Source organism: Triticum urartu, chromosome 6 (assembly GCF_003073215.2).
Source record: "Triticum urartu cultivar G1812 chromosome 6, Tu2.1, whole genome shotgun sequence".
NCBI classification, from domain to species: domain Eukaryota; kingdom Viridiplantae; phylum Streptophyta; class Magnoliopsida; order Poales; family Poaceae; genus Triticum; species Triticum urartu.
In genome coordinates this window covers 2,435,617-2,457,128 of record NC_053027.1, presented here as the reverse complement: position 1 = coordinate 2,457,128, position 21,512 = coordinate 2,435,617, and the positions used below count along the sequence as shown (strand labels likewise).

General features: G+C 39.3%; 1 protein-coding gene across 9 annotated transcripts in view; it reads right to left on the bottom strand.

Moving 5' to 3' along the window:
- The window catches only part of LOC125517287 (putative callose synthase 6), a 72,347-nt gene that overhangs the window by 17,229 nt on the left and 33,606 nt on the right, over window positions 1-21,512 (bottom strand). For 6 of the 9 annotated variants that reach the window (XM_048682473.1, XM_048682477.1, XM_048682469.1 and 3 more), the window contains 20 exons: window positions 17,772-17,903; window positions 17,613-17,689; window positions 17,429-17,513; window positions 12,388-12,510; window positions 12,197-12,314; window positions 11,659-11,990; window positions 11,523-11,575; window positions 11,378-11,438; window positions 9,349-9,430; window positions 9,214-9,263; window positions 9,045-9,131; window positions 8,855-8,962; window positions 8,670-8,758; window positions 8,453-8,562; window positions 6,096-6,142; window positions 5,851-6,011; window positions 5,629-5,755; window positions 5,427-5,533; window positions 5,266-5,350; window positions 5,016-5,164 (listed from right to left, as the gene is read on the bottom strand). In XM_048682473.1, coding sequence (XP_048538430.1) covers window positions 5,016-5,164; window positions 5,266-5,350; window positions 5,427-5,533; window positions 5,629-5,755; window positions 5,851-6,011; window positions 6,096-6,142; window positions 8,453-8,562; window positions 8,670-8,758; window positions 8,855-8,962; window positions 9,045-9,131; window positions 9,214-9,263; window positions 9,349-9,430; window positions 11,378-11,438; window positions 11,523-11,575; window positions 11,659-11,990; window positions 12,197-12,314; window positions 12,388-12,510; window positions 17,429-17,513; window positions 17,613-17,689; window positions 17,772-17,903 — 2,183 coding nt within the window. The remainder of the gene's footprint in view (window positions 1-5,015; window positions 5,165-5,265; window positions 5,351-5,426; window positions 5,534-5,628; window positions 5,756-5,850; window positions 6,012-6,095; window positions 6,143-8,452; window positions 8,563-8,669; window positions 8,759-8,854; window positions 8,963-9,044; window positions 9,132-9,213; window positions 9,264-9,348; window positions 9,431-11,377; window positions 11,439-11,522; window positions 11,576-11,658; window positions 11,991-12,196; window positions 12,315-12,387; window positions 12,511-17,428; window positions 17,514-17,612; window positions 17,690-17,771; window positions 17,904-21,512) is intronic. The other 3 variants (XM_048682474.1, XM_048682475.1, XM_048682472.1) reach the window with 3 other exon arrangements.

Sequence of the window (21,512 nt, the reverse complement as noted above, 5' to 3'; positions counted from 1 at the left end):
GTTAGATTCAATTACAAATGATATACCTGCTTTTGCTTTTATACTAACTAGAAGTCTAGAATTGCCTAAAGAATGAGAAGAAGAAGAGACCACCAATACCTAACAATTGAAGCCATTTGTTTTAACCACCGGGTCTACTAATGAGAATGCAGAGCAGCATGTATATATTTTAGTAGTGAAATCACTACAAAGCTTGACGTTTGATGGTTTGATGGGCCTGTTGTTCATAGATATAATTTAAGCTAATAAAAAATGTAGCTATTTCAATATAATTGCAAGAAAAAATTGGCATTGTTTGTTTGACATCGACACTATATTTAAGAATCGATACACTTTGGTCCTGCATTTCTTGCACGTGCATTGTTCTCTTCGCCCCCCCTATGTTGAAATCCTGGCTCCGCCCGAGCCCAGAGGGGCCTCTGACGTCACCCGTGTTGCACGGGGGCTGCCACACCAAGCTTGCAAGGACACGAGTCTGCAGGGCAAGGCCGACCTTGCGCCACACTCCAAAAACCAAGCCTCTGAATGCTTGGTCGGGCTACGGCGACATCCTGGTGCAGGGCTACATCTAGGGCCGTCATCGCAATGACCTAGGAGGCACGAGACAAGACGGGACACTGGCTTTATTAAAGGCGGGAGGAGGCGCGGCGCGTCACGTCACGGAGGGCACTCGAGGGCCTGACCCCATCGTGGTCTTAGGTTATCTCCTGACCAGCTGTCAAGAGCAAGTGGGCGAAGCTCGACAAATATCTCCACCTTCTCATTGCACTATATTTTTCTGGATTCGCTGACTTAGCCACAGCAAGTCCCCACTGACTTTGCCGGAGGATCAAGAAGCGAAGGCTGAGATTCGCCAAATCACTGTCCGCGAACACTGTTCACGTAAACCACTGTTCACGTAAACCACTGTTCACGCAAATCACTATTGACCATACTATAGCATCCGATCAAGGCCGCCGCTTTTCAATCCGACGGACGAGACTGGGCAAAGGTTGCGGTACTGTAGCTTCGCTACCTTTGCCACGGCAAGTCAGTGAATCTGAATCGCCAAGTGTGGTACCCCCAGATCTGTATAAGGTGAGGATCATGGTCAAATAGGGAGAGGCTTTATTTCGTACAAAACACACAGGTAGCAAGCACTCAGCATAGGATAGAAGGAGAAGAGGAGTAGCGGTCAGGGTACTCTTGCAAGCACCCCGACCACCTCACACCTCACCCCGACCACTTCCTTTGGACACCCCAAAGACTTGTATCATTGAGCTTATATGAAATACAAACAGGATGTAGGGTTTTACGCCTCCATGGCAGCCTGAACCTGTATAAACCCCATTTGTGTCCATGTCTATCTTGGTTCTCTTGGTGGGTTTGTTGGCTTTGTGATTTAGCCCCTGGCAAAATTAACAAATATGGGGTATCCTTGATCACCTGTATCAGGAGATCGCCCTCCGACATCTGACCCACCAAGTAGGTGGCTAAGGCTAGGCCAATTAGACTTCAAACAAACAACATAGCAAGGTGAGTGGACATGAGACCCCACCCCCGGAACACTCCCCCGGAGGTTCTCAGGGAGAAAGGGCTGATGACATACAACCCAACGCAGAGTACCAGAGGGAGAACGGTCCCCAGAGAGGGCATGCTGCCCTGTGCGCCGGCTGCTCAGCTTTGCGACATCGCCCACGGCTGCCATATGATCAGCCCGAGCTTTTGGTACACCACCCACTCACTCTTGGCTCCAGTTAGACAGTTAAGGTTTGATGCGTAGGTGAGCACACACACACGCATGTTATAGTTGATTTGTTTGTGAGGCAGTCTCTCTGTTTTTGCTTCTATTCATGTGGTACGCATAGACAGAGCTACAAGGAAAAATATCCTACCTACTCTCTACTAATCCCAACTACTCCTATATACTTCTATTTGTATGGTATATAGAAGCATGATACTAATGGGATGGGAGAAGGTGTATTGCCTACATCTAAGTCAACTACTCCATCCTAATGGAATTAAGTAGGGTAGCTACCATTCATTCAGCATACATCATCTTACTGGACCTACTACCAAACTTCCACTAGCCTGAACAACCTCAATCCAATTGCCATCCTGAGTGAACTATGAAGAGCTTTACTCGGTTGGGACCATCTACTGAGGAGGCAACTGAATAAAAACTTCACATCAGTCACTTACGATTACATCCATCACATTTATATCTAACGGTTAGAAAAGTTCCGCAACTGTTTATCTTCTTTCTCCGCACAATCGCCTTCCTCCCGCAGCCCCCTGCCTATCCCAGCACATCCCCCTACGTCCACCAGTGCGGCCGGTGGGTGCTACCGCACACTGCCTCATCGCCTTGCCTTCCCCTCTACCTTCCCCCCATCATCGTTGTTTGTCGCCGCCACTGCGCCACTGTATCAGCCACCCCCTAAGATAGATAATGGGGAAATGGCTCACCCTAAGAAAGATATTGTCTCAGTGGCTAACCCTAAGATAGATGGTGGGGCAATGGCTTCTCCAATGAAGTTTCTTCTTCTCTGGTGAGGTTGGAAGGAAGGAAGTAAAGAAGGAAGGAAGAGGTGAGAGGTGACTGACGCCTGAACAAATTTCAGGTACTTGGTAAATAGCAAAATTGTACTCAGTTTATAAAACTCGAGTGGAACATCACCCAAGTGACTATGACCCTGAGCGAACACAAGTTTACGTCAACACAATTTGTGTATAGATGGTTGTCGCGTCAAGCATAGCAATATGTCGGGATGATATGATGTAAAGTGTTGCATGATTCGAGCTGGACAACTTTGGGTGAGTTGGACTACATATTCAATGGATTGACAGAAATCTAGGTCAAATATAAGATGGGTATGAGATTTGCGACAACGACATATGAGCATTATGTTGATGGTAACCAACTTCTGAGCGTGGAACCACGTGGTGCAGGACCGATGGCTGGTGAGCTTCAACAAGACTATGGTGTGGGCTTGATTCAAGATGGCACACAGATGGAGTTTAAGGTCAAAGGGACGTGTGGTGGACTAGTTATGTACCATGGAGTCCCTTTGAATGTGGCTGGAGTTTGGTGAAAGAATTCATTTGGAATGGATGCAGGGCCTACACTGTAAGAATATGGAGAATCGCCACCTATTTCATCCAGAAAAGTAAGAGACATGTTGTTTGGCTTTTTATATCAATGGCCCGAGGGATACATTTAACTCGTCATTGTTCGTTGATGATAGGTGGTACTCTGTAGTGGGGGTTGAGTGTTGTTGGCTGGCGGCCTTGGACACAGCCATGACTGCAAAGGCTTGACACTGTAATAGCGGATAGGTGTGAGGCAAGCACAAGACATGGAGACATACAAGAGCTCTAGTGGTCATGCTTGTAGTGAGACAAATGCGAGTTGAACTCATAATGACTACAAGAAGCCGTGGAATTCCATTAAGATTATCAAAAAAGTTCGAGAAAGCATGAGATTGTTGAGTTCAGCTAACTCTTATGTGTGACACCTAATATGTGAGTTCTTCACTTTCACGCATACCATAGATCAGTGTGTGATTGCATTGAATGGATTTACCGGACGTTTTCAGCACAAACTTGAGTAAAGTGGAACTTAAATCCGTCAGAGATTTTGACTGTGATCAAGAAAAGACGGGACCACAGTTGCAGGTGCAGTTATATTGAGTTTGAGAGTAGAAGTGGTGATCATGTTATAACCTCACGTCCAATGTATATGAAAGTTTGATGCATTGATGAATTCGAGGTGGTGGATTATATTTTTGGAATTATGTCAAATATTGTGTAGAAGGTAGGTGATAGTTGAAGTCTGGCTAGTATGGTGTGTGCATAGGGTCCGTATTATGTCCTTCTATTCTAAGCCTCTTTTATGTAATATGAGGTTGACACACGAGTAACCTATGCCAACATAATAGATCATGCACGCACGAGAGTCGGTGGCGTGTGACGTCACCCGAGTGACTTTGGTGCCGTATTTTATTGGTATCAATGGGGAGGAGCCAGTGTAGTTGTTCCCTAGGGATTAGCCGATGTTCACTAAACCTTGTTAACAAATTTTGGTCTCATGCCTTGTGTCATTGTTTGGACAATGAGCCTCGGACTCTTAACATCCTGCACGTACATATACCTAGTTCCGCCGAGACAGAAAGCACATGAGATCTAACTTAAGCACTTGATCAGCGTGTTACATAGTTTTTTTTAAGGATCAGATCTATTATTAAAGTTCATCTGATGTGCAAAGAATCTCCATAATAAAAAAATTATCAAGATTTCTATACCACCGAACAATTGCCGCCAGAATGAGCCACCGATGCGCCGCTTTCGCCGCTCCCTAACCGGAGTCAGCTTGACTCTGCCGATGACAGCTAGGAAGTCTTCGTTCATGTGCACATAAGGTCCAGCGAAGATGTCACCGTTGCACTCTTGAATAGGTCTAAAACACTTGACACAAATTATCGCCACACGACGAGAAACCCTAATCTGAACGCCCAAAAGAGACGGCAGGAATCTACATCAGAGTTCCATGGACAGCATCCAGAAGAACAAACTCGAGAAGGACTGAAACCCGAAAGACAAACTCAAAGAAGAAGCACCACACCTAGAAGAACTAAACCATGGAGTATTAACCGGAGCGAAGGCATTGGGATTCTCCGCCCCACCAATGTGCGCCGTAGCACCAAGCAGAGGGGAAACGAATCCACGGGCTCGCTGGTCTGTCTAGGGTTAAGGGATTGAAACCCGAGAAAAAATGGCGGTCAGGACCGAGCTCAGTTGCTTGTGGAGTTATCTCACGTACGTAGCAAGCTAGCTACTCTAGCGAGCTGCTTGATTAATTTCAGCTGAGAGACACGTACGCATGCTACACGGATGGTGATCCATCGGCTGCAGAACACGTGGGAACACACGCAATATGGGACACATTACTTGAGTTCACCTATTACAGTTCAGAAGGGAACTTACTACGCGCCAAGAAACAAAAAGGTGCTGAGCAAACGAGTTCGGTTTGTTACCTGAAGGACATCATCCTACGGACTTGTGGAGCCGTTGGCATTTTCATAAATAGTGAGTTTGCAAAGAAAGTTATCCTGCGCCGAGCTTCCAGGTTCGGTACACAAATTGCAGATTCTTTAGCTGTCATTAACTGTTGAAGCCTAACACACTGGTAACCCAGAATTCCGATAAATAATGAGGATACTAATATTTGTAACCTTAAAGTAATAAATACTACTATTGAAATAAGTTGCTAAAATGATAAATCACCTTCCCCCTCCAAGATTCATCCTTTATTAAGTCCAAATTTAGATTTGCAAACAGTTGAGTCTCTCTGTTTTCATCCTTCAAAATACTGGGATTGGCAGGAAAGTTCCGTGTCAAAAGTTGTTCCTGAAGTTGCATAGTTTGCCAATCAGCATAGAGCTTACCCTTGTCCGTTCGTCATGATATCCTGTGTGATTATTTCCATTGTATCTTGTAATAGAATGGCAATCTGTGTATATATTGTTGTGTCCAGCTCCGCATGCTCATTTTTCTATAAATCAATAACAGTGTTCCGGTGTTTCAATTAAAACTTCATACGAAAAATATATCTTGCTAAAAAATCAAAATAACGTTTGTGGTCAGTACCAATAATAGAGACAGAAGCTTATCAAACTTAGCAGTTACTTGAGGAAGTTCACCCAATCGGAAGTCTCTCACAAGTGACCTATTATGTATGCTATATTCAAGACACTGATATATTCGATCGAGAACTCTGTACCCATGAAACAATGCAATAGTATTTGAATTAGTTACCCACATAACCATATGTAAAATTACTTTTCCCATAACAAAAACGACATGACGTACTTCTTATCACTTGTTTCTGCTACAAGGCTGTAGAGAATATCTAATAATGCCTCGTAGCACTCTATTACGGCATAATAGGTGTATGGATCCTGCTTTATCCTCATTAGTAGTTCCGCATCTCTTTTCTTGACACTCCTTGCCTTTTCAAGTGCAATTGGAATCTAACACATCATAGTCATGAGCATTACAGTATTACCTCAGGGAGAAAATCAATTGTCAACCCCGTGGAGAGTTACTGAGCATACCTTGCTAGCAAGAAGGAAAATAGGCCATTGGAAAACGCTAGTGCCACCTGTTGGAGTAATTCAAGCTTATTAGTTTGCATGCATATTTGTGTTAGATAACATAGGAAAGTATTGCATGAGTCGGCTTGATTTCCAAATAATAAGATTGTGTACTAGTAGTTTAGTGAATTGAAGTCTGAAGGCAACCACAAAATTGAGAGAAATAGATGGTACGAGAGGTACCTTTGGTAAAAAGTTTGTGATTGCTCATGTTCGATCCTTGTTCAAAACCAAACAATTTGGTTCAAAGCGAGGTTGAATATTTAGTGTTGTTCTTTCCACGTGGAAGCGACTCCTACCAGTGCCCCGGGACAGCCCATGTAGTCGATGGGTGGTGTAGTGACGAAGAGAATTACGCGGGCACCGTTTAGTGGGCAAGAAGAATAAGATGGTGTAGAGGCTTCCGTCTGCGAGGGGACGAGAATTAGCCTGTCGACAACGAGGCGTTGTTGTCCGTTGATGGTTATGGAGGTGTTGAAGTTTGCGACACTGATAATTTCATCGAGATCATCTTTGGGGAGCGAGGAAGAGGAGGCAAAGTTGCCAGCCGTCATTACGTGGTTCATGTGTGTTCTTGAAATATGTGTCCAGAAGGTCCATTGTGTTAGTCCACTGTGAAAATTGAGAAGTCTTACCAGAGGAGGAGAATTGTGAGCGAGAATGGGCAGAAAATGGAAGTTGTGCCTTGTCATTTCGCTTGTTATTAAGGTGCAGCGAGTTCATGAACCGTGAAGTTAAGTTGCACATATATGGCGAGTTGTGCTGTCGTCGAACGGGAAAGAACATTCGGTAAATTGTGTCACCGATGACAAAGAGAAAATGTAGCATGTTAGGATGTTCGTTTACCGTAATGCAAGCAATTGATGAAAAGACGAAGCCAGCATGAAGATTGACTGGAACAATTAAGTTGGGTTCCTAGTTGAAGCTATGTGTTTAGTCTACATGTAGCACGCTAAGATGTGATGGATTGGGCTGGTAGTCGAAGTAATATGGTCGTTCTATATTTGCGAGTCAAAATTTGAATTAGGAGGTGTATCTTAGAGTAATTCACAATTATTACTTTGGATGCATCCCTTGTTAGAGCCATTGCATCAATCGGTTTGATTTCATATAATAAGATCATATACTGGTAATATAGTGGAAGTAGTACTAGCATGAGCTAGCTTGCGGGCTGTGTATGAGTTGAGGTCTAAAGGGAACCAAAAAATTGAGAGAAATAGAGAGAAAAATATATGGTACAAGAGGTACCCGTGGTCAAAAGTTTGTTACCGCTCATGTTAGATCCTTGTGCAAAACCAAAACAATTGGTTTAGAACGAGGTTGAAGATTTAGAGTTGTGCTTACCACGTGGAAGCGACTCCTACCAGTGCCCCAGGACAGCCCACTTAGTAGATGGGTGGTGCGGTGATGAGGAGAATAACACGGACACCATTTGGTAGGTAAGAACGATAAGGCAGTGTCGAGGCTGTCGTTAGCGATGGGACGAGCATTAGCTTGTCGACAACATGGAGTTGTTGTTCGTTGATGGTTTTGGAGGTGTTAAAGTTTGCGACACCAACAAGTTCATCGAAATCATCTTTGGGAGAGTGAGGAAGAGGAGGCGAAGTTGTCAGCCGTCATTACATGGTTCATGTGAGTTGTTGAAAGATATGTGCAAAAGCTCCGATGTGTTAGTCCATTTTGAAAATTGAGAAGTGTTACCTTCGGAGGAGAATTGTGCGCGAGAATTGGTAGAAAATGGAATTTTTTCCTTGTGATTTTGCTTGTTATTATGAAGGTGCAGCAGTTCATGTACCATGAAGTTGAGTTGCACGTATATGATGAGTTGTGCTGTCGTCGAATGAGAAACATCATTAGGTAAATTGTGTCACCGACGACAAATAGAAAATGTAGCAGGTGAGGATGTTCGTGTACCAGAACGCAAGCAAGATGAGAAGATCAAGCTAGCATGTAGATTGACTGGAACAATTAAATTGGGTTCCTACGTGAGGATATGTGTTTAGTCTACACGTAGCAAGCTAAGATGCGATGGCTTGGGCTGGTAGTTGAAGTAATATGTTGGTTCTATTTTTTTTTTGAGTCAAAATTTGGAATTAGGAGGTAAGTGTTAGAGTAATTCCAACTTCTTACTTTGCATGCATCCCTTGTTATAGACATTGCATTAATCAGTTTGATTTGATATAATAAGATCGTTTACTAGTAATGTAGTGGATGTAGTACTTGCATGAGCCGGCTTGCGGGCCGTGTATGAGCTCAAGTCTACAAACAACCTGAAAATTTAGAGAAATAAAGAGAAAACTATAGGTTATGAGACATACCCTTTACCATAACTTCTTGATCACGCTTGTTCATGATTTCGATGTGGTTGCTCGTTTGGCGAAACCCAACATCACCAACATATGTGGGAAAAATCAATAAATATCTCTCCCTTAGAAGCAAACCAAAAAAAATAGAAGCATGTTAACAAAAATATAGAAATACAAGCAAAAACAACAAAAACGTTGTAACAAAAAAATACTAGTACAAACATCAAACCTATTGCTTATTAAGTCTTCGTCTCGCAGCGACAAAATGAATGCATTCCATATGTTTGAGAACTTATCAGCACGCAAAAATATATCATCCTGGTGAATAGATGTTGCACAAGTATTAGACAGTGAAGGCAATTAATCAGCTATTGTGTCAGCCAAAAAGAGTGTCAAACTTTAGCAAAATATGACCTGAAGCTCATGTCTCTTTGGTAGACTACCATTTCCTGGCACAAGATGATTACCAAAAGCTCTTGAAATTGCATAGAATCTTGATGTTAACATCCCGAGGGTTTGGATCTATTGTAAGACAAAGATTCTACAAGCTTTACTACCAGTAGCTAAAGCGTCAACACTACAAGGGTAAAAATGGACAACCAACCTCGCCCAAGCGGCTGAAGGCACCATTTACTCTGCCACATATTGTTGAAAAAATAGCATACCATATTTGCGTATCCATGAGGTATACCTATACAAAAAAATTAAAATAATCATCTTGGTATATACCCCCCCCCCCTCAACACACACACAACACATGAATTGATACATACCATGAAAATTGGTGCCCATATAGTAAAAACAACATCAAAATTATGTTGCACTGTAAAGAAGTAGCATCCTATCAGTGTTTCAAATCTTATCTAAAGAATTTCATGTGATACAGAACTACTACAACATAATCTTACAACACGGAAAGAATTTGTGCCAGATGTATCCCCCCTGACCCAGAGCCAAAATAATCCTGGTTGGTCCAACTAGAGGAGAAATCTGACAACAATGATCACAACCCAAAATAATGTCAATACACTTTTAATAGTTGAAGCTGCATAAGAGGAAAAATAATGGTGACACGTGGCACAGATAACAAAGGGTTATATGTGGTAGGTTAATCTAAAACACTGTTCAGGTTCATTATTTCAGGCAGCTGGGGTTAGTAGTAGATAAGCAGAATTCACGAAAATCAGTTGGGGATGGCTTAGCTTATAGTATCTTTTTTATCGGTGTCACCCAATGCGTAGCCATTATCAACAGGGATAACATTCTTTGCTTAGATAAACTTATCAACAATAAATATCCAAATGGCAGCCTTAGATTTCCATCTTAACTTTGCTTCTAAGGGCCATTATGGATTACTGTCCCAACAATGTTTACTCACTAGCAAAAATAACCATGGTGCGCAAATTCCCGCATTATATAGTCTTGGTCAAACTGGGTTGTGGTGTTACACATCAGATAGACATCCAAAGGTTCTATAACCATATCAGAATAAAATGTATATGAAAATACCCGGAATCATAAATTGTCACCCTTATACATCCATTAAAATCTTGTCCAGCAGCATAAAAAATACTATGTGTTGACAAGGATGTGGCATAACTAGACGCGTCAATGACTCCTACACAAAATGGACCTAAATGGCAAGATACTCAATGCATCCCATCTTTAGCTAGAGGCACTTCTGATAGTCAGGACGCTAAAGAAGGGATTGGATGGTGGGTGGTGATATGCGATGTGGGGTAGAAAAGGACACTGGGAGATAAATAAGGAAAGATATATCATCAAGAAGCCTAGGTGGGGTGTGTAGATTATTTGCGTGTAATCTTGCGTGGTACTGTAGAACGGAAAGCCTGGTGGGAACAGTTCATAAGGGTGATTTTGTTTCTCTTTTAGAAAAAGAAAAAAATTTCAATTTTTTTTCCTTTCCTTTGCATTTTTTTATTTTTCATTTTTGAAAGGGAATTTTTCACCGATGAAAATAACACTGAATAGGCATGTGTTAACTTCCTAACCCTTTGCTCCGAGGGACCAAAGAACAGAAAGCGCCTTCTAAACAAGTTGGCAAAAGAGAAGGGGCCTGTGTATTTGCATGGCCTAACGGATTTGAATCCAACGATAATTTATTTACTTTTATTTGTTAAAATCAGGAAAAATGTACAAATAATCTCTCCTCCATGGTCAAGGCATTTGACCTAACAGAAATGGGCGGAAGCAAAAATCCATGGGACCATCTAACATTTTAAGGCCAAACCGAGATGTCTAAAACAGTGGAAAATCATCGGCTAGGCGCCAACCAACGGCAGGAATGGAAACATCCCATTTTAATTAATTTTTGGTCACAGATAAAAAGGTTGACTACTCTCTTTCTAAGAGGACATCTATTTTGAAATGTATGGGACACACAGCAAAGTAAAAACTTTGGATTAGTTTGAGAAAATACTAACCGATGAGGCATAAATTCCCGTAGAAACAGTCATAAATCCAATGTGGTACTTATACTAATGAAACATTATTTTTGTGCGAAAATGTGTAGGAGCTCCTAGGTGCTCCATCCCCCTATGTGAGTATCAAATAAAAAAAACAGGAAAATAACCTAGAATCTTGGGATATCACAGCTGGGTGCCCAATCAACTCCCGTGTGAGGTTTCATGATAAAATACCAAGAAATGTATCCATGATGAGAAACTATACTCCGACTTACGATCCACCCAAACAAAAAAAATTGTACCAAGGATTTTTTGTCTTTTTACTAGGAGTACCAGGATTATCATTTTTTCGCGGAACTTCACACAGGAGTAGACTTGGCACCCCAGGTGTGATATCCCGAAATCCCATAATTTTGTACAGTATGTTTTTCGAATTTAATGTTCATATGGGGGGTGGAGTACCCAGGAGGCAAAAATCTGCGTCCTATTATAGTGCCTAGATTGTACCAACCTCAACATAATAACTGAAGGTGAGCTTGCATATAAGCAATAGAATCCAGAATGTTGTGTACCTATTTCATGAAGAAAAGCATTAAGTGTTTGCCGAATATTATGAAACAGAAAAGTTAGGTTGAGAGAGAGAGAAAGATAGTTACTTAAGACATGAACATGTGTCCTCATACATGCCTCGTGCAACATATAATTCTGGCTGATTAATATAAAACATGTGAGTACCAAAGGCTGCAATAAATTCAACTAAGAGTTCTTGTAGGTACATCTAACAAAATCTACCTGCGTCCACCACAAAAGAAATCTAATAGTGCGATAATTCGAATGCTCCAATGTCCTTCGCATTGGTCGAAATATGAAAAACAAGGCACTAATAATGTTCGGCAACATGTAAAGAGCAACTGCAAAATTATAAATTGATTGACTCTGGAAATTTCCAATGCTATTGCTGAAGAACTTCATAAGGCCTGTGGGATTTTGAATGTATGTTGAGTATGTCACTGGAAGGATTATAAACCAGCCAAGAGCAACAAAAAATTTAAAAATACGTCGTATCATCTGCGACCACAGAAGGTTCCTCCAAGCCTTCCAATTAAGAACTATTTCAAGTGTGGCTGAAAAGGTTTAAGAGAGCAGTTTAAATAACTATGCAATGCCTGAATCAAGAACGACGGATAGTTTAGTTTCAAATTCTATTATGTTGTGAAAAGGAAATTTAGCAATGACCGCTTAAAATTGGAATAAAACAGCTAAGCAAAGTAACAAGATTCATGAAGTTCTTGAGACCCATTTCTAGGCCGCTTATGTTATGCATTAATACCTTGGAGGAAGTTTAGAAATGCAGATGTTATGAATATTGTCATGACATTCCTGAAAACATCTGGTTCGAATATAGCAAAAAGTGATCCAGAAGGGCTCCATGCAATAATTACCATTGCCTAAAAGGAAGAAAAAAATTGAGATGGAAAATAAATAAAAATGTCATTTTTAATGCAATCATGTAGTCCATACCTGGAAAGCTAAAATGAAAAAATACCACATTCGATCAAAACTTTTGAACAGATGCAAAAATGTATGAACTTCTGAAAAATTTGTTTTGGATATCCTCCTCCTGCTAACTGAATAATCATGTCGCTGCATGTTGCATACATCAAAAGTTAGTTCCATTATGTTTCCAAATATGCTTAATCCGATCAAATTTCTTTCAGAAAACATGAAACAGACCATTGAATACAAAAGCGTACATGTGCCATTGAAAATCCAGATTACACGTATGTTCCTTATGAAAAGGGAAGTATGCCAATTCGCACTAGCATTACTGTCAGAAACATAAAGACAAGGAGCATTCTATTGAAGTATCTCAGTTCTAGAAGGGTGTAGACGAGCACAAGGCTTACTGTCTTAGAAGCAAACCATTTACCCATGTAGGATATTAGCTTTGTTGTCACTGCATGAGTTGTTTAGATTTATTAGCTTAGATGGAGTTTGTTAGATCAATGTAATAGGTCTAGGTCATGTATAAAGGATGAGATGATTGATAATTCCAAGGTGAGCACCTTTTTATTACATCAAAAACTAAAAAAATTGAGATTAGTCTGATCATATCAACATAACCCTTTTCTACGTCTGTCGCTATTATGACACCACCCAAACCTCATAGGGTGTGCAGACAAATGCTCCCCTCTCCCACCACTACCTTATCCAACCCGTAGCCAGTGAAGATGCTAGATACGCTTTCCATTTTGTTCATTTTCTTTGAACATCTCTTAGTTTTCTCCCACCATCTATCTATCTATACCTATACTAATTAGAGACTCCCAAGAAATTATCATGTCAATTAGAAGTGTAACAAAGGAGGAGATTCACTCACGTACGTTGAAAACCTGAAAAGGGTGAGATGTGAAAAGGTGGAGAATAACTCACGTATGTGTGTTCAAGAAACAAAGATAATAATCACGTACGTGCACCAACTCAAAACAAAAATAATAACATACATGCAAAACGGGAGAAAAGATGAGACTTGGTCACGTACGTGCTCCCTTGGCTCCAGCCCATTGGAAAAATATATTATCGTACATCTACATGCCACTTTGTTTTCTCATTGCTATTACCATTGTTCATGTTTAATTTTCCCTAGTCTCTATGGTTCGTATGACCTGGTCTGTATCATCTCTCCCATCATAAATATTTTTTATGCATGCCTCTCTTTTGATATACTGCACCTAAATCCAATAATATCATTTTCTAAGATGGGACCCCGCAATGTTTTTGTTTCTGGGTATACATGAATGAACTCCATAATGATCCATATGAACTCCATCAATGGTGATTCCAGCCAAACAACAACATTAACTTATGTCGAGTTCGTGAAGCCTTGAAGGCATCACCACAATAGACGTTAGGAGGGCATGCCGCTGTTGCCACCATGACAAAGTGTCAATCCCAATGATGCCGCTCGTTGGAGGCATCGGTGCATCACCACCGTACTATTCTGGGAGAATGCTCTCTTATTCAAAACAAAATGTGTAGCATCGGCTTCGTCACCACGACCCATCATGCTTCATGTGTAGGTTCTCAAGAATAAGGCCCGCGGGATGAGAGTGCCATGCATGTCCATATGCAGCATGATGTCTCCGCTAGGATATCCGTCACGATTGGAGAGTGTAGAAGTCATGGTGTCCAACATACTAGGTTAACAGTAGCAGACCGACATGAATGTTTGGTTATACCTTTTGTACATTATCATTGGCCAGGAGCAGGGGCGATACCAACGAAAATATAAAAATAACTGCACATGCAATCAGTATTATTCTCACTTGAGGAAAGAACTTCTTTCGGAATTGAGATTAAGATGTTTTAGTTCACATGTTAATATTCTCTTTCTTTGTTATGTTTTCTTAAACATGTATTTTTCTTCCCCGCAAAGGTGTATTTTCGTTTTTCAGAATAGTGCACTATTTTGTTTCAATTTCAAATTTTATGCGGATACCTAATTTTTTTTCAAACCACGTACGAGAGTTACATGTGTATTCGTTAAGAAAGAAGGTGCTACAACACCAAAGAGGACATGACAAGTACAAACCAAAAGCGACACAACCCAAATGTCTGGACACGTATTCCTTGAAAAGTTCCCACAATGTCTGGATCGAATTCAATTGAATGGATTTAGCTTAATAAATTTGTAGTATAATATTAATCACTTTGTCAAACCATAGGGTTTCCAGTCATACTCATGCCATCGTTGTATATTTAATTAAGGTGCATATATTTTAATATAATTTATATAGCCTATTAATCTTGCTGCCACTATGATTGAAATAGTCAAGAAAATGATATTCCTTATGCGAAAACAGTAGGAGATTACCCAACTGTATTAGTATATTAAAAGAAAAAACAATGTAAAAGATGTTGACGTTGATGGGAACTAAAAGAAAAAATAGAAAAAAATAATGCTAAAGTTGTGTTGTTTCCTGGCTTGGCTTAGAACTGATTGAGATTTTCGTTCTAGACTCTACATGGTCTAGATAATATTTAAGCCCTCTCTTCCACTTTCATATTATAAACCATCTATCTGGGGTTGTGATCTTCTCAAGTAACAACAATATTGACAGCAGATGCACGTGGGGTTCACACGACAGTGACTGTAATAGCACTGCTATTAGAGCAGGGGTTCTCATAACATATTTGAGCATATCAACATGATAATCTACAATGTAAATGGCTGCTCGATAGCATCCAACTGAATCATTGACTAATATATATCTATGCCCATTGGGAACGAATTCCTACCATCATTCCCTTGCCAAACTACAAGCCAAAAGGAGGTACATGTTTGTTTCTTCTGACTTGGTGATGTAACTATACAATACATAAGTAGCTTGGCAAATGAAATTATTTCCTTTTCAGTGGAATGAGGTATATTCTGGAATATATTTCATTTTGTTTCTCCGAGGAGCTTTACATAGAATGTAAATGGTGGTTATTAGTACAATTTATCAAAGTTAAAATTTCTTTTAAATGACCCCTCTTATTTTCTTACGATACATTCTTCATTTTCCATCTTATGTTGTTTATGACATTATTGGTTGTGTCATATGCCAGTTCACATTTTTGCGCTCATAATATTATTAGCTACTTAGTTGCATACTTGCATATATTAAGACAAACTTATTGGAAAAAACCATTTTCCCGAGGTTAGTTGTGCTTGATTTTTCTTTGTTATCACATTGTTTGTGCCTATTAAAATTGATTCTTAAAGCACGTCAAAAAGTCTGACTATTGGATAAGTACATGGCACACCATGCTTCATATTCCAAATTTTAACTAATACTAGCCCATGCAACTGCACAGATTGACGACTAGTTGTACTAAATTCCGACATCCTCAGTAGCAATATTGATTGTAACATTTCGCTTAGATCTCCCCAATGAACTAAAAGATAATGTAAAAATACAATCATTTTTAAAATCATTAGAATCTTATATAATGAATGCTGCTACCATTGTTTTACATCCAATCCTAGCTTCTCACAATGCGTTGCAAGTTTGTATCTACCATTAACAATTTCACTTCCTTATATTCATGTAATTGCTAATAGTTTTGAACAAAAGTTTTTCTCTTTCCTTATATTTCATTTTACGCTAATGTTTTCGTACATATCATGCTTTCATGTTTAAGTTTGTTTGCCCCTAGAGTAGTTTGAGACTTTGAGGAGCCACAAACTACTCAATCATCCAGGCATACCAGAAATCTCAGACTGAAATGAAGTTTCTATTACTATAAACAAAATAATTGCTTGGTTGTTACAATGGGATATAAATGCTCTGGTAAACTAGAGCATCTGCAAGAGTTCCCATGAAAACACCTTGCAGAAGTTGTTCCACAGCTTGTCCATATACTTTTGGGGAGATTCACTTGTGAGGTTCTTTAGCTGCTCCTACAAAATCTACCTGTACAAGTGGTATTTGGTGGTGGCGTGGCGGGCTATAGTGGTGGTCGATAGACGACGGTGGTGGTCGACGGCGTCAAGCATGCGGGTGGCACGCCAGCAATGGTCATTGGAGGCATGGTTGTCGGCAGTGGCTGTGCAAATGTAGAGTGGGTATGGCGGTGTCACACTTTCGTGACACTTTTATGGCCAAGGTCATCACCCCGTAGATGTACAGGAAGTTGGGCAGAGTATACGGCATCTCCTAAAATAAAATTGCATTTACAGGGTTTGATTGATCATTTTTTGGGCCAACTTCCGCTAAACCATGGACTTCTTACCGACATGGGAACTACTCGTGTTGATGTTAGCCCATGTACATGCTCATATTAATGTGATTGTATATAAAAGTAGGATTCATTTGGTAAACTCACTTATTGAGAAAGTACTTATTTTCTTACCAAATAAAAAATAATTGATGTAGTGAATAACTTGGTGGGTATTTACGACGGTTTTTATGTGAAATTGATGAAATGAATCTGACATGAGAATTGGGGGGTGGGATAAGTAATGTGAGACGAAGCACCCTGCGGAAGCACGAAAGGAGACGGTATTCTTTTTTAGTAGTATAAATGATGCAATACAACATAAGCTTTGACCAAAACTTTCAGGTGTATTATTCCCAAGGACTAGCTTTTTTACTAGATATTAAATTCTAACTAAAATCATTTAAGTAAAGAATTTATCAAAAATTCTGGGAATGTTTACAAGCATCAGACAATGACATTGTCTAACTTTACAAATATGAAGCATGAATAAACTAACCTTCTTAGTAAACTAAATTCAGTCGCATGGTAGAAACATTTTCGCTCATATTTGTCGTTCCAATTGTACCACTAAATAGTATACATGTTTTGCATCTAGCAATTATGTTAGTTCACCGTTAAGTGACGAACTACAGCTTCTCATTATCAAGTACTTTAATCCCATTGTACAAGAAGAAACATAATATGTTAGGAAATATATTAGATTGAAATATTTAAAACGTTTAACAAATTATTGATGTACGACACAATAATAAAAATGTATATGATGAAAAACAATATGCATAGTATTAGTCAATACCATAAGGTTATTTTTAATATGGTGCGTGAAAAAGTCAGAGGCTGGATCCATTGGCCATCCAAGCTTCTTGAAGACTTTCTTCGACCTACATGTGTAGTGGAAATAGGGACCAGTAAAAATTTAGTTCATAAATTCTATTGATAGATAATGCACAGTGAAGAACTATATATATAGGGCAGCTTACCAAAAGTATTCATTCAGGTCGTCATAGTTTCTCCACTTTGAGTGGCAGACAGTACCATTCTTACTCATTACAGCTTCCTTTCACATCAAATTAATAATAAATGAATAAGAATAAAAAAAGTTTACAAAGTATCATTATAAAAATTAAATTATTACATACATTCTGAATAACATTGTAGATCGGTTGGATAATGAGCTGTAGAAATGCATCATCTCTCCCCTCTTGATAGATGACAGGGTCAAAAGAGCTTTCTCTTCTACTACATATTATGTCGTACAAATCTCTTGCCATCTAATCAAGAATTTAGGACGAAAAATATTGGTCAAGAATTATTGTTTGTTTAGGAAATGCCTAGGGCCTTAGGCTCAAGATCTGTTAGTTACAAAATATGAAATTCTAACATAAGTGTTGCATGCAACTTCAATTGTAAAAGTTTATAATTTAAGGCTGTAAGGAGCTCCCTACTATCATTGACCTCTCAAAAAATGTAAAAGTATATATGAAAAGGTCATTTGAGAAAAAAATAATGCAAATGGCATAAAACCATCAAGGAGCAAAAAAAGACACTTATATTATATGCCAGGCCATCTATTATTTTGCTTACTTCAATCTGACATAGTTTTTTTGGAATATATGCTCATCCTAAGCTGTTAATGTGCTTTATGAATTACACCATTTACTCCTGGTAAAAAGCATGTCCTTTCCTGGTAACCTCGACGTGTTTCGAAATCCATAGATTCCTGAATTAAATAAAACAAACATAGAAAATTCCGCATCGTGTGGTATAGATATTGACTGAAATAATTAGTTGAAAGGAGAGCTTTGCCCCTACTGTGTATCGATGTAAACATGTTACATATGAGTTGATTTCCAACAATGATTGCTAAGTAGATGGATATGTCAGAAGGAAATGTAAAAGCAATTGTGGGTGGAGACGCCTATCCGTCTGATTGAGTCAAAGGAAATCTTTTCCATATATATATTTTTTATCTTTTCCATCTGATTGAGTCAAAGGAAATCTGTTTTCATAATTAAGCATCACTTCTGCTTCTTCAACGTGTAATTTCCGTTTTTTACAATTCTACTAGTGTATCCCCTGAAATGCAAGACGTTATGTCTTGGAGAAGCTAGATTTCGAAGCTCACGAGAATATGTAGACAAAGAGAGTTTACCTCAGGACCCAACATGGCTTCGCTCTTGCCGTAAAGATATACAATGCGGAAACCTACTCCCATTTTAGTTACTCGAATTACATAGCACTGTGCAAGGCGTATGGTTTTCAGGAGGGTATGCATGTCACCTTGGATCTTGGTCCTGAAGATGACATCAAAGATAATATCGACATTTCGGTCGATGTTGATACGCTTGCAGTCTACCTCTATGTGAGTTTCTCAAACACATTTATAAGTAATTTCTATTGTTTACTTAAAAATAGTTGACAACTTATTTCCATTCTTCAAAAAAATGTATGGAATGTAGTAGACAAAACCTACTACACTTATGGATTTGAACTAAATTGCGAGGAGATAAATCATTTTGTTTCATGGATTAATGATGTTGAGAATTTTAAGAAGAGTTGTAATATCCTTCCATGTTATGATCAATACATGTTAGTCCACGTGTTGAACTACGGTAACATCTATCAAGATATCATGGTAAGTTTTTTCCTACTATATCACCGGTGCATATTTTGCATACATTCTTCTTAAGCTAAACTATATTTTGCTAAGTATATTATTATGAAGTTCTTCAACAGAAACTCCTGGCGGATTGTGTGCCTCATCTTATGCATATGAAAGGTGACATGAACATTATTAGCTTACAACCAACTTGGCCTACGTATCACCACAGTGCATACACGATTTGTCAAAGAGATGAAGTCCTCACAAGAAAAGACCGGATAAAAGTTCCAAATGATCGCAGGAACTACATGAGGGAAACATCAAGCACAACCCACAAATGAGAGACAGGTTGATCTGTATTCTCCATAATGGAGATTCAGGGGTTTACCTGTTTTATGCTATTTTACCTTCGAGAGAGTAGCAGGTCTTAGGTAGTACATACTGATCATGTGTTAGGAACAATTAGCTAGTGTTGGCTATGATTATGATGATGATGAGTTGTTATCATGATGATGATGAGTTATGTGCTACACATTGTGCTAGATGTATGCTCTAGTTCTTATATGACTGTGATGATGAGTTATGTGCTACATTGTGCAAGAATGATGAGCTAGTTCCTATATGGAAATGGTGATGATGATGTATTAGTTCTTATATGAATATGAATATGATGATGATGATGATGATGATGATGAGTTATTATGATCATGGTGATTTATTATTTCATTGGGTGGAAGGAACGTGGATTAGGTTCATGTGGATAGATTCAAAGTGACCAAAAGCTGGATTAGTAGGACAATCCTACTAATCCATCTTTTGGTCACTTTGGATCCATCCACATGAATCTAGTTCGTGTTTCTTCCACCCAATGTCATCTTGTGGAGTTGTACATGTTTATCACATGTCATGTCTTTCACGAAACCCTTTATGAGAATGTGCTTTATTTTGATTGCTTATATTACATCGGTGTGCAGAGTTACAATGTTGTTAATCTTTACTTTGTTACACCATAGTTAAGATATAGGGTGAGCTCTTTTTAACTCTATATATATGAGACGTGCATTCCAAAGCATATATTTGATAGTGCTAAAATCTAGGGGAATCTCCCTCGAAGTCTTAGGCAACCATGATGATTTTTTTGTATACACCATTTCTAATATCTACTCGTTTGGTTGTCTACCACAAAAACAGGGGAGATTGAATAAAAAAATTGTCCCTTGGTGGGTTTTTGTGTAAATAACACATTAGCAGAGATATAACAATGATTTCTAAGCATGTGGAAGGGTTTCAACCAAAAAGGTTGAAAGCATTGCAATTTGGAGACCTATGAAACGGAGAGAAGAAAGACAACATGTTTAAATTTGTGCGTCTTCCACATTTGATTGAGTCATAGGAAAGCCACAGTGCAAAGAGGGGTCACATGATGAACCCAAGGTGGAATAGCATTTACTTGATAAATTTCGTAACCACATCCCGAGTTCCCCAATAAAACTATGAGAATCATAAACAAAATGAATACCAATATGTATGCTTCCATGTGTTCTCTATACAAGCCATAGCTACCGGGTTGAACCTCTAGGGGCATTTGGAATCTGGACTCATCTTCAGATGAATCTGCGTCATTCTAGCTGCTCCCAAAGATTTGTTTTGAGCCAAAATCTAACCCAAAAGATGCTCTCGAATCTGGGTCACACCAAGGTTGCTCCGTAATCCAAACTAATGCACAAGAGTGTTCAAAATCTGGTATAGTATCCAGACTAAATCCAGATGGATATATTAGTGTCTCCACCATCACAAAATCTTGTGTAGAATCAACACATCCCAATGGTTGCAATCATAGGTTCCGGGGTGAACCTCTCAACTATAAGAGTTGTGTTGTTTCTATCTCCTATTCAACTATTGGAAGCAGAAGAGCTCCATTTTCTCCACTCCCCTCCCTGTCTTTGTTGAAATAAATATAGGCCTTTGAAGAGAAAATCAGAGCTCCCTATCAACATATGCAACAAACAAAATTTGGTTTGATCTTTGAGTTCACCATTGACTTGGTACTATTGAAGTTATTGGTAACTCCTATATGATTGGATTCCCATCCAAAGCATCCAACATATGGATTCGCTCTGGGAAATTTGTAAGGGTATGGAGATAATTTCAAGATCTACTACTAGTGAATGGGCTCCTACTTTGTGTGGGGGGCCCAGTGAGTAGAAGGTGTCATCAATAATCCTTTGTCGTGTATGTACTTCTCCAGGCAGTGATTACCTTGCCCAAAGGTAGCGAA